Source organism: Fukomys damarensis, unplaced genomic scaffold (assembly GCF_012274545.1).
Source record: "Fukomys damarensis isolate Sample0158 unplaced genomic scaffold, DMR_v1.0_HiC HiC_scaffold_27, whole genome shotgun sequence".
In the NCBI taxonomy this organism is placed as follows: Eukaryota; Metazoa; Chordata; class Mammalia; order Rodentia; family Bathyergidae; genus Fukomys; species Fukomys damarensis.
Genome location: NW_022900939.1, coordinates 3,951,320 through 3,967,974, shown reverse-complemented (window position 1 = coordinate 3,967,974; position 16,655 = coordinate 3,951,320). Strand labels below are relative to the sequence as shown.

The window sequence follows — 16,655 nt, the reverse complement described above, 5'->3', positions numbered from 1 at the left end:
AACTTCATTGAATGTCTGCAATCAGGATCGAGTCTTATTGGCCTTTTCTCTCATAAATGTTAAAGTCAAATGAGCTAGCACTTGAAATATTAGGTAATTACTTAATTTCATAAATGTGAATTATCCAACAGAAAACCGAAAAATAAAAATGAACATATTTTAAACAGATAAAATGCCCAAGGAATTGTCACTACATTTATCTTCATTAGGACCTGGGATATTTATATTAGAAGAGTGAGAAAATTTTCTACACTTCAAACTGACTAAGCCAGAGTCTGAGGAGAATACTGCAAAGAGAGTAAAAAGGGCTGTTGGTGAAGTAGACAGTTTGGAGATCCAAATATACATGAAGCAGAAGACAGCACCCTAACTTAGCATATCATGTGACACAATATACTGATATAGTCCGTAAGATATGCTACGAGGTAGCAGTACTACCGATACTGAGGAATACCCCCAAGGAGGAACGCCCATAGAATTCGATCAAGTCAGCTAATCCTAAAGAGCTGTGCAGCTACACAATGCACACAGTCACACACAAATGCCCATGAACCAATACATTTATTTACACACGCTTGTGTACCTATGCATATGTGTAAGTGCCTAATTTTGATTTCCTTGGGAACTGCCACATTTGTGTTTTCATTGCCTTATAAATGCATTGCTGAATGAAAACTGAACATATTTCTTATAACAGGAAAAGTTATGGATTTGTGCATCAGAGTCCATTCTCCGTGCAACAAAGCAGTTTTTATTTTCAGAGCCAAATTTGAAACTTTGGTAACAATGTGGCAAAACAACCAAGTACAGGGCAATCATTGTACATGAATATTCATCCATTAATTTTAAGGACAGATAAGGTACAAGTGAATGTGCTAGGAACTTTGAATGGTACAGTTTGTTCCTATCACTACCACATCCCAAAATGTAACATATAACCAAAAATAACAAATAGTAAATATATTTCCACATTTCTTCAAAATACTATGAGTAACTTCCTGAAATCTGCCTATTGAAGCCCATGTAAAATTTGCCTTCTGATGCTCACTTTAAAATGGAAGACATGAATGCCATCTTAAGTAGGTAACATAGGACATTAAGTTTTTTACGAAATAATTCTATGGAATAAATTAGTGCACGTTTGAAAGTGAAGATATTTTTTTTTCCATTTGTGAACTCTCTATCTGGTGACCTCCATGAGCAAGGACATCTTCCCCAGAATCATGGGAGAAACAAAGTTGGGGAACAGAGTCACCACTGTAATTCATCGTGAAGCTTTTCTCAATTTAAACATTTTAAAACAGCAACGTACTACATCATTGAAAAACGAATCATCTACTAGGTGCAAAAAGAGACCACAGAAACTATAACAGCTCTTTAAAATCAGGGTTTAAACAATAGGCTTCTCATGAAATATCAGGCTGGCATAAAAAGACTCCTCAAATTACAAATCAAACTACTAAATTGATGATATGTGGATGAGAGAATCTTTAGGTGACATCATCGTGCTTTCACCATCAAAGATTTCATGATTCAGAGTTCTGTTCATGTCTGGTTCCATGCTGCATCATCATCCCCTGTTCAATTATGTATTTCCTTTGTCTACTCACCGAAAATGCAAACAAGTTTCCTCAAAGTTATCTGAGAAAGTATCTTCCGCTGCCCTAACGAATTTTCATTTAGTTAAAAATATCCTACTGATGGCTTTGTTCATGGCTTCTTTCACATCCTTGTTCCTCAGGCTGTAGATCATGGGGTTCAACATGGGGATCACCGTGGAGTAGAAGACAGCCACCATCTTGCCCTGCTCCACTGACTCCTCAGTGGGTCGTCGGAGATACATGAAGATCAGGGTACCATAAAATGTACTGACAGCTGTCAGGTGGGAGCCACAGGTGGAAAAGGCTTTCCGCCTCCCTTCTGCTGACCGCATTCTTACAATGGCTATGAGAATGAAAAGATAGGAGATGATTACTACACTCAGAGAGCAACTCAAATTAATGCCTGCAAGAATGAGCATTGTGTATTTTTTCACAAAAGTCCCAGCACAGGCCATTTTGATGAGAGGTGGATCTGCACAGTAGAAGTGGTTGATCTCGATTTTCCCACAGAAATACAAGCCATAAGTCCATAATGTTGCTGCCAGACTAGTGAGAAAGCCATAGACATAGGGGAAGGAAATGAGCCGCATGCAGACAGCCCTGGACATTTTGCTTCCATACAGCAGAGGCTTCCCGATTGCCATGTATCTATCAAAGGCCATCACAGCAAGAATGAAGATCTCGACATGGACAAGGGCAATGAAGAAGAAACACTGCACTAAACAACCAGCGTATGAAATTGTTTTTGTCTCTGACAACAGATTTTCCAGCATCTTAGGGGTGACGTTGGATGAAAAACAGACATCAATAAATGACAGATGGCTCAGGAAAAAGTACATGGGGCTGCTGAGCTGGGGGCTGACCCGAATTAACACGATCATGGCAATATTGCCCAGCATTGTGACAATGTAGACCACCAGAAACAGGGTGAAGAAGAGCACTTGCCATTCCCGGTGACTGGTCAATCCCAACAGAATGAATTCTGTCACAACAGTAAGGTTGAGCCTTTCCATAATTCCATCCAGATGATTGTAACTCTGGGAGAATGAAAGGCAATAAATAAGTTAGAAAAGTTGATGGAAATAAATACTTGTAGAAGGGAAACAATTTTATAGATTTCCAATGAAGTAGCAAATATTGGAAAAGGGACTGACACTTTTTTGGGAGACTCTCAGAATTCTGAGTGTCCCTGGAAACTTTGCAAGTGCATTATCAAATGTGGATCACAATGTACAATGTTATCTAGAAAACGTTCTACATATTGCATTCCTACAGAAACACCAGCACATTCTGTGATATTAATAGATGTAATGGAAAAGTATTTTTCCATCAAATAACAGTGGAAAAACATTATGTCCTATCTAATTGCTTGGAGACACCAAATATACCTAGTGGAGTTGAACCATGAGGATCTATGTGTTACATTTATTCTGTCTTCTAAACTAAAAAATGTCATGTGTATGTCTGTGTATGTATGTGTGCATTTATATAAGATATATATGAGATAGAATAAAATAAACCCCATGAACATTCATCTTCTATGGAATACAGACTGGAAGTCCATGGATAATAACAAGAAAAAGCACAGTAGGACAATGCCTTTGGAAACGAGACTATCCTTTGCGCCACACATTTCTAAGATGAAATACCGTGTTCAAGTCATTTAGCCCCAGGACCATTTTTTAACCTTCAGTCAGATTCTGTTAAAAATGACAATTTGATGGTCCATATCCATAAATAATCCCTGCTTATCACCAGAGAAGACAATGAGCAGGAAGGAAGGTAAATTCATTATAGTGAAATAAAGGAACTCATCTCTAATTATGATCTATAACTTCTCCTTCACTTGGAAAGAGTATTTGCAGAAAGATACAGAAAGAACGTAGCAACTGAATTACTTAGAATAAATCTTGAAAATTCAAGGAATTGATGAGTGGGAAAATTAGATTTAAACAATATAAGATGCATAAAGTCATCTACAATTGGAGATAAAATACCTCAAAATACAGTTATGTACAGCTAAAAAGGTGTTATGAAGTTAAATTTTTCTCTAAATTCCTCCCACGGAGCACAGGTATCTCAGATGAACATCTGCTATGTGATATGACAAATCACACCTGATATTGGTGTGAGATTGCCTGAATTTTTCTAATTTGCTTACTCTACAAAGATACGTGGCAGACAAATTCTTCTATGGAGGTCACATCTGATTATGTGGAACCATTTTGGTGCAACAGAGAGAAAGACATAAAAGAGGAAACTTTTAGTGCTTTCAAAGGAGAGTTTAGGGAAACTTGAGTGATTTTTTTTCAGGCAATGCTCTAACAACAGGAAAATCAGAAAGCACCAGGAGAGGTTGCATCTGATGTTGGAATGTGTCGTCTTCACAAAGTAGCTGCATGATGCCTCAGGAGCAAGACAGGATTTCATCAACATTTAATGCAAAACTGTGCACATAGTTTTCTCTCACTGTATCCCTGTATGAAATTAAATTCTGAATTCATGTGGAATTTTTTCAGAGCAAATATAAATCAAGGATAAGATCCCCAGGTTAATGCTTTCATTACTATTCTTAGACATTTGATGAATGCAGCTCCAGGGCTCATTTTATAGACTTTGAAATATTTGACACTTGCTTTGCTTTGCTTTTCATTTTTCTGTGCCTGCATAAGACTTAACAATGGTAATGGCATGCACTTTACAGTGCCTAAATAAGAAAAGAGATATTACTCCTTTACACATACTAAAAATACAAGAGAAAAAGATTAAATGCACTGCATCAAGCACTCATAATAATCAAGTCTGATCTCCCCTGAAAATCTCTCTCTTTTGTGTCTTTCTTGCACAGACAGTTAAATAGAATGATTAATGCACTCCTATAAAGATTAAACTGAATGAAATTGAAGGCACAATTTTCTTTTGTAGGTTTATTTACCAACCTGAGTACAAGGAGAAAGCACAGTTGGAAAGTGAATACTCCATAGGCAAATGGTAAACAACTTAAATTGGCACAGGAGAACCTGACAGCAGCCTGCAGGTAACCATGCCTTAAGTGTGTGTCTTAGGAATCAGGAGCAATTAGGAATGTGCCCCCTAGGAAGGAGCCAGGGGAACTGACATCTCTGGAGGAGAGGCAACTGAATAGTGGCGCTTTGTTTTTTTCCCTCTAAAAAACTGGAAAAAAACAAATAGATTTCTACAACTTTATTTTTCCCCATGTTTTAGTTATTCTGTAGGGCCTCTTATCTACTCCGTTATAATTGAACAGTAGAGCCTCAAGGCCACTCAATTCACAACAGGAACAGGACAGTGCACAACAGACAGCCAAGCTGGCTGTCATAACTGATCTGCTCTCCTCCACACAATCCATCCCTGACCCAGTCCTCTCTGATAGGTCCCACCTATCAGAATTCTTTGACCCTGGAATAAATATCAGCATGAATGGTCATGAGAACATTCAAACAGTAGCACATTGGTCTTGAAATCAAAAAAAAAATTTCCTCTGGGTTTGCAGTATTAAAGCTGTGGTTGATGTTACACAGCCCGTGTGTCCCAAGGCTGAGCTGTGTCACTCATAGTTGTACCTCTTGCCTCTTCCTGGAGAAGACAAACTGAGTCGACTGGTACCTCAGTTCATGAATTTCATTCTTTCTGTGATTCTGATTCCAAACCGAGTTGGATGAGAACTGAATCAAATTCAGTGGTTAGGTGTGATGTTGGCCTTGTGGGGAAATTTAGTTCAGTTCTCATCCAATCTGGTTTGTGACCAGGATCCTGGAAAGAATCAAGTTTGTGGACTGAGGCACTGCACTATTATTCTGCGCTATAACAGACATCTCTTTCAGCTTCATCATTTCACATGTAAGAAACAATGAAACGGGATTAGAACAATGCATTTATGGACAGTGAAATAAATGCTGTATACTATGCTCATTTAATTGTTAAATGACCTACCTAGGCGAATATGATTAGCCGCATTTTGCAGAGAGAAAACTTTGTTCTTCAGAGGTTCAAAGACTGGATCAAAGTGACACTGTCTGTGAACCTTGGGCTAGATTCATGACAGAAGAATGTGAAGGTCCCACCTCATTCCAAAGCCAAAGAAGTAACTGTTAAAAATAAAGTGACTGCAGGTCTCAGTTCTTGATCCTAGGGAAGACTGTTCTACATGATGGAGGCTATGTGGTCTTGGAGAAGTGGAAAGAAATCAATTTTGTTTTTCAGTTTGAATCCACTGCAGTGCTTTTCCTAGACTCTCTCCTTCAGTTAAATCACAAGGCATTATTTTACCTGGGACACAAATACATAAATCTTAAACACACTAATTAGGGTGTCATGCGATGATCAATATGTGTGCTTGGTCTTTGATGTCTGCATTGGGTTAAATGCATTGATCTGCTCAGACCTTTGTCAGTTCTTTGTGATGAACATAATGCTTTCTTCCAGCACTTTGAAATGCACAGTAGTTAATTTTCCACAGTAATGTGCAGTGCAATTATACCCCATTCAAAAATGTGTGGTACCCATTCAAAAATGTCTCTTGTCTGGAGCACTTCTACATAATTTGGGGGGATTTGACTTGATTTGGCCTCGTTCTCCAGCCCACAGGACAGCTATGGCATTTTAAGACATGGCTTCATTTTGGCCCCCAGTCACAGCCAAGACCTCAATGGTCCCTTGATGCTGTGATGCTCCGGGACAAGATGACACAGCCGGACACATCCTGGGAGGAACAAAACCTGCATTGCGTGGTTCCTCATTGTTCTAGGATCTCCGCTGACCCCCTCCCCACTCATCTGTTCCATCTGCTTCCACCCACGTACTGAACTCACTGTCCTGAATCATTTGTTACACGTGTGTCTCCCGATGGACTGAAGAAAGGTGTGGCCGGTTTGGGGGCTTTTGTCTTTGCCTCCCAGAGCAGCACTGATCAGGCCCAAAGCTCAGCTCCTTCTGCAAGTCTCCTTGTTTTCACCCTTGCTGCGTAATAAGTCAGTTGGCCTTGTGCTGTCCTGGCTCACAGGAGACTAGGACTTCCTGCGGAGGTCCCAGTAGCATGCCCTTTCCCTGTTCCCTACAGATTCTTTCATTTTTTTACTTACTTTTATTTGTGTATTGCAGGCATACGATACGATGACATTCATTGTTGGAGATTTGGACAGTTACATAATATATCTTGATCCTTCCTTTTCCCCATTCCCCTGCCCTCCCTTCACCCCTCCATCCTCTCTAGTTACAAAAGCTTGGCTTTTATTTTTTCTTTTTTATGTTATTACCATTCTCCTCCTTCTTTTCCCCTACCTCTCCCTCTTCCCCTTTCCTTTTCACCTCTTCCTCCTATTTCAAATTCTCTATTATACATTTTGATCCTTATTTACACTTTCAGTTTCTCACACCAGAGAAACTGTTCATTATTTACATGTGTGTTCTATTTATTTCATTTAAAATATTGCTTCAATGAGCATCCATTTAGCTACAAATGTCTCTAATTTCTAATTCTCTATGGCTGAGTAGTACTCCATTTAATTTTTAAAACATACATTTTCTTAATCCAGTCTCTAGTTGATGGGCTACTGGGCTGTTTCCAAAATTTAGCTATTACCAACTGCGCGGCTATGAACATGAATGCACATGTATCATCTAGCAGCTTCTCGATTGCTTTCTCATTGTCCCTAACTATTTTTAAGAAATTTTATTTTCCTGGTCACTCATGGCAATCCTGTCTTCTATGTCTGAAATTCTGTCGTTATATGGGATCATTCTGCTGGGGAAACTTTCAATGGAATTTTTAATCTCCTGCAAACTTATTTGGATCTGTTGTAGGGATTCCATTTGTTTCCTGTGTTAGAATTCCATCATGTTATTCAGCTTCTCTAGTTTTTTATCTGTGTCTGCTCTAGATTTATTAATCATGCCATGTACTATGGACACGTTTTCTGCTGTTATCTGAGAAATTATTTCTGATTTCATTGTTTCCAGATCCTCTTTCTTTGCCAGTTCAGGGAGTCCAGGTGGTTGAGTACCAGACTGTTCCATCTCATTGCCCTTTGGAGTTGCCTTCGGTGATCTGGATCTCTGGTTTTGAGACTTGTTTAGGTGTCTTCTCATTTGAAGAGATGCAGCCTGCTGTGCCTTTGGTGAAGCAACTGTTTGCTCATCCAGGGTCTTCAAATTCTCATCAAACCAAAGCAGCCTTTTCTCTGCTGCTCACCACTGCACCGATTCCTGGATTCAGAGTGGTGACCTTCTGGATCCCTGTGTTGTCCTTTTGTCCAGGCAGGGTTCTGGCTGGGGCCTGTGCACCCTTGGGATGGTATCTAGCTGTGCGTCTGGCTAGGGACTACTCTCCTATGTAGCTGTTGCCTGGGAGGCCCTTTGGCTGGGGGCTGTGCATCCCAGTTGCTGGTGTCTGGATGGACTTCTGGCTAGGGGATGAGGGCACATATCACTGGTATTGGGGCAGGCCTCTGGATGTGGGCCTTTGCAGCTCTTTTCCATGCAGGTATTTTGGGGGTCTGTTGGCTCAAACATCTGGGAACAGAGTGGGGCCCTGCCTCAAGCTGCCTGAATCAGAGCCCCTCTGGTCCACACCAACTTCTCACTCAAAAACATATTCTTCATAGAGCCAGAAAAATGTGGGAATCTTTGTCAGTGTAACTGACAATGGAGTGTAACCAACACATATGCATAAGCCAGATGCACACATTTCATCATTTACTTTACATTGTGTTCTCAAAGTTTTGCCAAAAGACAGTGTAAAATGCAACATGATGGAAGTCATAGTTAGGCTAATTGATTATGTATGTCTCACACTACTGTAACATAAGTCTTCTGAAAACAAACTTTTCCTATTTCATTCTTTAATAAGAATGAAATAAAAAAGCCCCATTACACAATCAGCACTCAAAAGTGTGCCAGGTAGGAGACTGAATGAATAAAACAACATGTTAGAAAGCTGAAAAAGAGACCAAGAGTAGCATAAACAAAACCATTTTATGTATTCCATTACTGGCATTTTAAAACTAGTATTTAAATAGATGATAAGATGATTTGGGTTAATTTTTATGAAAATCAGTTCCGGATTATGGGCTCAAACAATTTACAAACTTTCTGTAAATGATTATATGGTCAGTTCATAAGAATTTAAACAACACTGATGACTAGGACAATTTCAGAAACATAATGCTTAGGTGGGTGATTGGTGCTTAGTCTTAGTCCTCATCAATGCTGAAATCAATACTGCTCATTTGCGGATGGCCCAGAGATTGACTGTGCTGCAGAAGACTGCAATCCGTGACTCCCCACTGACCCTTGAGGCCCTCACAAGCCCTGTTTGCATCTGATGCATAGATGAAAAATAAGAGATAACACATTGGATGAATTCTGGGAGACAGTTCCGTCCTGGCTCAGAAGCAGTATAAACCTTCTACTCACAAGCATGCCTTTAGGGAAATGTCAGCAAGTGGACAAAAAACTGCAAAGGAAACTGAGAAATACAGCAACAGATTTGTTTGGTTTTATTATTCAATCAAAAGGGAAATGAAATTTTTTTCTTTTGTTTTGTTTTAGTGTGGGGATCGAACTCAGGTCCTCGCACTTGTGAGGTAGGCAGTGGAACCACTGAACTAAATCCCCCAGTGTAAAAGGAAAGTGAAATTGGATTTTGAGTCTACATAGAGACTACATAGGCTACATGGTCTCTTTCTCACACCTGTCTTTGACAGAGGACCTGTTCTAGCATGAGGAAAGACAAAGTTTAGTAATTCCAACTCAATAATTTTGCTTAATATAATTGTGTTATAAACACCATGAAAAATAAGCAAACACTTTAAACAGAAAATGCGGCTTATATTATTAATGAATTGTCCACTGTTAATAAATATTTGTTAATATTAAGCCAATAATATGTGGAGGGCTTATGATATTGGTATTGCACTCAGGATCAAGCCTGAGTGACCTTCCTCTTATAAATGTTAAATAAAATGAGCTAGCACTTTAGATTTCAGGTGACTATTTTATTTCAAAAATATGAATTATCCAGCAGAAAAATGAAAAATAGTAATGAACATACTTTAAATAATTAAAATGCCCAAGGAATATCTCATTACATTTAACTTTATTAGTTCCTGGGTTTATTTATATTACAAAAAAAAAATTCTACATTTCAACCTGACTGAGCTATAGAGTCTCTGATGAGAATACTGCAAAACAGAGAAAGAAGGGACGTTGGTGAAGTAGGCAATTTGGAGTAGGAAATTTACATGTGATGGAGGGAGAATAAGACAGCACACTAAGGAAGCATGCAATATGTTAAGGTGTACTAATGTGGTGGGCAAAACACGCTACAGTGGAACCAATATTATTCTTGGGAGACTAGTTTGATACTGAGGAAAACTCCCAAAGAGGAAGTCCTGTAGAATGTTGCTCAAGTCAGCTAATCCTAAAGAGCTATGCAGCTAGCTATACAATGTACACACAAATGCACGAGCACCCATAGATATCTACGCAAAAATATTTGTAACTGTGTATATTTGTAAGTGCCTAACTTTGGTTGCTTTGTGAATGGCCACATTTACGTTTTAAATGTCCTTCATAAATTTATTGCTTAGTGAAAAATGAAAACTTTTATCATAACAAGAAAATGTAGATTTTGTCATCGAAGCCTATTATCTGTATAACAAAACAGTTTTTATTTTCAGAACCAAATTTGAAACTCAGGTAACAATGTGGCAAAATAGCAAAGGACAGGAAACTCTCTTTGTGTATGAATAGTCGTCCATTCATTACAAGGACAGACATGGAAAAAGGGAATGTGCTAGGAACACTGCATAGTACAGTTTGTTCCTCTTACCACCATACCCCCAAATGTACAATATAACCAAAAATAATAAACAGTAAATATATTTCCACATTTCTTCAAAATATTCTGAATAACTTCCTGAAATCCACCTATTGAAGCCCATGTAAAATTCCAAACTACCAAGAAAGCGGTGTTATCATCTTCTGTTACTCGCTTTAAAATGGAAGACATGAATATGCCACCTTAAGTAGACATTAAGGATAGCAAGTTCTTTTTGAATTAATTCTATGGAATAAATTAGTGTATGTTTGAAAGTGAAGACTCATGTACCATAAAGTTAATTAATGAAGCTTGTGGCTTATAATATACTTTACACAAATATGTCAGCAATATCATCTCCAAAAATAAAAGCGTAGTAATACCTTGGTTCATGAAAGTTTCTTCCAGCAAACAATTTGATCGATTTTTTTTCCACTTGTGAATTTCATATCTGGTGACCTTCATGAGCAAGGACATCTTCCCCAGAATCATGGAAGAAATAAAGTTGGGTAGCCAAGGCACCACTGTAATTCATGGTGACGCTTTCCTCAATTTAAACATTTTGAAACAGCAACATACTGCATAATTTTGAAACAAATCATCTGCTAGTTGAAAGAAGACACCACAGAGACTCTAACAGCTCTTTAAAAGCAGGGTTTAAACAATAGGCTTCTTCTGAAATATCAGGCTGGCATAAAAAGACTCCTCCAATTACAAATCAAACTACTAAATTGATGATACATAGATGAGAGATTCTTTAGATGACATGAACATGTTGTCACTGTCACTGTCCATGATTCAGAGCACTGTTTATTTCTACTTCCATTCTGTACCACTATTCCCTGTTCAGTTACATATTATATTTGTCTCTCATTGTAAATACAAGTTACACATTTGCTCGAGGCTATCTGAGAAAGTATCTTCCGCTGCCCTAACGAATTTTCATTTAGTTAAAAATATCCTACTGTTGGCTTTGTTCATGGCTTCTTTCACATCCTTGTTCCTCAGACTGTAGATCACGGGGTTCAACATGGGGATCACCGTGGTGTAGAAGACAGCCACCATCTTGCCCTGCTCCACTGACTCCTCAGTGGGTCGTCGGAGATACATGAAGATCAGGGTACCATAAAATATGCTGACAGCTGTCAGGTGGGACCCACAGGTGGAAAAGGCCTTCCGCCTCCCTTCTGCTGACCGCATTCTTAGAATGGCAATGAGAATGAAAAGATAGGAGATGATTACTACACTCAGAGAATAAGTAAAGTTAATGCCTGCAAGAAAGAGCATTGTATATTCTTTCACAAAGGTCCCAGCACAGGCCATTTTGATGAGAGGTGGATCTGCACAGTAGAAGTGGTTGATCTCGATTTTCCCACAGAAATACAAGCCATAAGTCCATAATGTTGCTGCCAGACTAGTGAGAAAGCCATAGACATAGGGGAAGGAAATGAGCCGCATGCAGACAGCCCTGGACATTTTGCTTCCATACAGCAGAGGCTTCCCGATTGCCATGTATCTATCAAAGGCCATCACAGAAAGAATGAAGATCTCGACATGGACAAGGGCAATGAAGAAGAAACACTGCACTAAACAACCAGCGTACGAAATTGTTTTTGTCTCTGACAGTAGGTTTTCCAGCATTTTAGGGGTGACATTGGATGAAAAACAGACATCAATAAATGACAGATGGCTCAGGAAAAAGTACATGGGGCTGCTGAGCTGGGGGCTGACCCAAATTAACACGATCATGGCAATATTGCCCAGCATTGTGACAATGTAGACCACCAGAAACAGGATGAAAAAGAGCACTTGCAATTCCCAACGACTGGTCAATCCCAACAGAATAAATTCTGTCACAACTGTAATGTTGAGCCTTTCCATAATTCTGTCCAGATGACTTGTAACTCTGGGAAAATTTAAAACCAATAAATACATTAGAAATGTTTATATAAATGAGTACTTCTAAAAGGAAAAGTTTCTTACACACTTACAAGGAGAGAGAAGATACTGGAAAAGAGATTGACATTACTGGGGGAGACTCACAGAAATCCCAAAGTGTTCCTCATGCTTTTCAAATACATTCTCAACTGTAGAACTCAGTGTACAAACTTTTCTGGAAAGCATTTTGCAAACTGCATTCCTAGGAAAACACTAGCAATATAATGAAAAAATATTCTTCTATGAAATAACAATGGAAAATTTTATATTCTGCCTAATTGTTTAGAGACACAAAATATGCCTAGTGGAGTTAAACCATGAGCATTTGTGTGTGAAGTTATGTTATACTTATTCTTCCATCTATACTCAAAAATTTTGTGTGCATATATGTGTGCATATTATATACATATGATATAAAATACAATAAACCTCATGAACATTTGTGTTCTATAGAGTATAGACTCTAACTTAATGGACATTAACTACGAACAGCACAGCAGTGCAATGCTTTCTGGACATAACTGTAGTTTTTGCTGTTCCCTTTTAAGGTTAAATATAAGACAAATGATTAGTCCCAAGACCATTTTTAACCTTCAGTTAGAAATAGCAATTTGATGGTCCATATCCAAAAATGATGCCTGTTTATCACCAGAAGAGGTAATGAGCAGGAAGGAAGGTAAATTCATTATCACAGTGAAATAAATGAGCTCATCTCTAATTATGATCTATAACTTCTCCTTCACTTGGAAAGAATATTTGCTGAAAGAAGCAGAAAGAATTTACCATTAGACCAAGTTCTTGGAAAAACTTCAAAAATTCAAGGAACTAACGAGTGGGAAAAATTGTTTTACACAGTATAAGATACATAAAGTTGTGTAAAATTTGGGAAAAACAACCTCAGAGTATTCATATTTACAGCCACATAATCTGTTATGAGGTTAAATTTATCTCTACATTAATACTAGGGTCCACAGATATCTCAGACCATTACCTGCTATGTGATACAACAAAGCACCCCTGATAATGGTCTGTGACTGCCTGAATTTTTCTACTTTATTTACTCTTCAAAGATCAGTGACAGAGAAATTCTTGTTTGGAGGTCGGATCTGATTATGTGGAACCAGTTTGGTCCAACAGAGAGAAAGACATAAAAGAGGAAACTTTTAGTGCTTTCAAAAGTAAAATTTAGGGAAACTTGAGTGATGCTTTTTCAGGCAATGTTCTGACAACAGAAAATCAGAAAGCACCAGGAGAGGTTGCATCTGATGTTAGATTGTGTGGTCTTCACAGAAGTAGCTGCATGATGCCTCAGGAGCAAGACAGGATTTCCTCAACATTTAATGCAAATCTGTGCGTATAGTTTTTCTTATTGTATCCCTGTATGAAATTAAATTATGAATTCATGTGGAATTTTTTCAGAGCAAATATAAAGCAAGGATAAGATCCCCAGGTTAATGCTTTTATTACTATTCTCAGATATTTGATGAATGCAGCTCCTCCACAGCTCATTTTATAGACTTGGAAATGTTTGACTCTTGCTTTGTTTGCTTTTTATTTTTCTGTGCGTGCATAAGACTTAACAATGGTAATGGCATGCATTTTACTGTGCCTAAATAAGAAAAGAGATATTACTCCTTTACACATACTAAAAATACAAGAGAAAATGATTAAATGCTCTGCATCAAGCACTCATAATAATCAAGCCTGATCTCCACTGATAATCACTCTCTTTTGTGTCTCTTTCTTGCACAGACAGATACAGATTAATGCACTCCTCTAAAGATTAACTGAATGAAATGAAAGCCATTAGTTTTATCTTATACCTTAATTTACCAACCTGAGGAAAAAGAGAAATGGTGTCAAGGAGAATGCAGAGTTGGAAAGTGAATACTCCATAGGCAAATGGTAAACAACTTAAATTGACACAGGAGAACCTGGGAGCAGCCTGCAGGTAACCATGCCTTAAGTGTGTGCCTTAGGAATCAGGAGCAATTAAGAATGTGGTCCCTAGGAAGGACCCAGGGAAACTGACATCTCTAGAGGAGAGGCACCTGATTAGTGGTGCTTTGTTTTTTCCTTCTAAAAAAAGTGGAAGAAACAAATAGATTTCTACAACTTTATTTTTCCCCGTGCTTTAGTTATTCTGTAGGGCCTCTTATCTACTCTGTTATAACTGAACATGCCCCTGAGGAGCTTACAAAGAGGAAGGACTGGTCAGTTCACCATTCCATTCCAGAAGCTATCAGGCCCACGGTCCTGCTCTGCACTTACTGAGTCTGTGTTCTGGAGGAGACAGTAGAGCCCCAATCCCACTCAGCTTCCAACAGGAAGAGGGCAGCACACAACAGACAGCCAAGCCGGCTATCATAACTGATCCGCTCACCACACAATCCATCCCTGACCCAGTCCTCTCTGATAGTTCCTACCTCAGGTCACTTTGGAATTCTTTATCTCTGGGAGGAAACATCAACATGAGTGGTCATGAGAACATTCAAACAGTAGCACATTGATCTTAAAAAAAAAATGTGAGAGAATGAAAAGATGAAAATAAAGTGTTTGTAGATGGGGAGGGGAGGAGGGGGTGAAGGGAGGGCAGAGGTAAGGGGAAAAAATGAGAATCAAGACTTGCCATGTAAAGGTACATGATCCCAACAATGAATGTAACTGTACTGTATCCCTAAATGTACCAATAAACTCAATAAAAAAAAAATCAAACAAAATTTGCTCTGGGTTTGCAGTATTAAAGCTGTGGTTGATGTTACACAGCCCGTGTCACAGTTGTACCTCTTGACTCTTCCAGTAGAAGATGAACTTAGTAGACTGGTACCTCAGTTCATGAACTTGATTCTTTCCATGATTTTGTGACCCTTGGGCTAGATATGTGGTTGCAAAATTTGACAATGCCCACCTCATTCTACCAACCTGAGGAGTAATTTTTAAAACCAAATCTCTTGTAGTTCTCACTTCCAGGTCTATCATAATTTTTATGAAGAATGACAAAGTTTAAGAGTTGGGATTCAGCTTAGTGGTTCTGGCTTTGCCTTGCAAGATCAAGGACCCAAGTTTGAACCCCGGTACCAGTAAGACAAAGTTTAGTGAATCCAACAATGCAATTACTGAAAAAATAAGTATGTGGTAAACACCAAAAAAAACCAAACAACCCATTTAAGCAGAAAATTTAACTTATATTATAAATGAATCGTTCACTAACATTATATTTTTACAAATATTTATTAAGTCAATACTATGTGGAGAGTTTATGATATTGGTATAACAGTCAGGATCAGGTCTGAAATTAACTTTTCTCTTATAAATGTTTAAAAAATGAGCTAGCATTTTAGCTATTAGCTAATTATTTTATTTAAAAAATGTAAAGATGCGTTTTATCTAATAAATGAGCAGAAATCAGTAAACACACAGAAATTAAAATACATCCACTTAGCCTTAAGATTATCTTTCCTAACCCATTTTCTTTCAATGGCACTGATACATTTAAATCTCAGCTCTCCTTTTGTAGATATCTTTGCTTAATTTTTATTTATTTGTCTAATGCATGTATATATGTATTATCTCTTACACAGAAAGTCATAAAGTAACATGAGTTACTGTGTATAGTTTTATTTGTCTACAAATAAATATTTCAAAAGGAAAATTTTATCTTAAAAGACTATCCCTCACTGGTCCCAATTTGGAGAATGTACATGTGTATTATTTATTTATTGGATTTATACTGCACAGATAGTCTATCATATATTAGAAAATCATTTAAATCCACACCTAAGAAAATGATATTCCTTCATGAAAAATTTAAATAGGACTCCCATGACATCATCTTACAAATTTTAGATGTACATTATGTAAGTGACTTAAAAGATGGACTAAATGGCTTAATGTAAACTCATTATATATATAAGAAAAAACAATATATTTACTTTTTTAAGTTAATCTTAAAAAGTGTCAAAACTTTGAATGCAAAGAAATCCTCTTTTGGATCTTTAAGAGGTAATAAATTCTGTGGCAACCTCCTACTTCTCTTTCCTAGGACTTTGAGTTACAAAAGCATAATAAAATATTCAGTAAAGGCCTGTAGGATTTTCTATTAATAAATCAATTTAAATTCATAAAAACTTCAGAATATAAAGTTAAGGAAATTGGTTGATGGGCAGCACAGCAGTATGTTTTGATTTTTTACTGTATCCAATTAAGACAAGCAAATAAGGGATTGTAGTTTATACCTAGCACATTCTAATGCAATCCATATTTGGGGCTAATTTATA

At 37.8% G+C, this 16,655-nt stretch overlaps 1 protein-coding gene across 1 annotated transcript; it reads right to left on the bottom strand.

The window, feature by feature from the left end:
* Nucleotides 1-1,675: 1,675 nt before the first annotated feature.
* LOC104851163 (olfactory receptor 5M3) lies at nucleotides 1,676-12,321 on the bottom strand. Its single transcript, XM_010608342.2, has 2 exons — nucleotides 11,726-12,321; nucleotides 1,676-2,606 (listed from the first exon to the last, which is right to left on the bottom strand). The coding sequence occupies exons 1-2, from the start codon at nucleotides 12,319-12,321 to the stop codon at nucleotides 1,676-1,678; spliced, it is 1,527 nt and encodes a 508-aa protein (XP_010606644.2).
* Nucleotides 12,322-16,655: the final 4,334 nt, after the last annotated feature.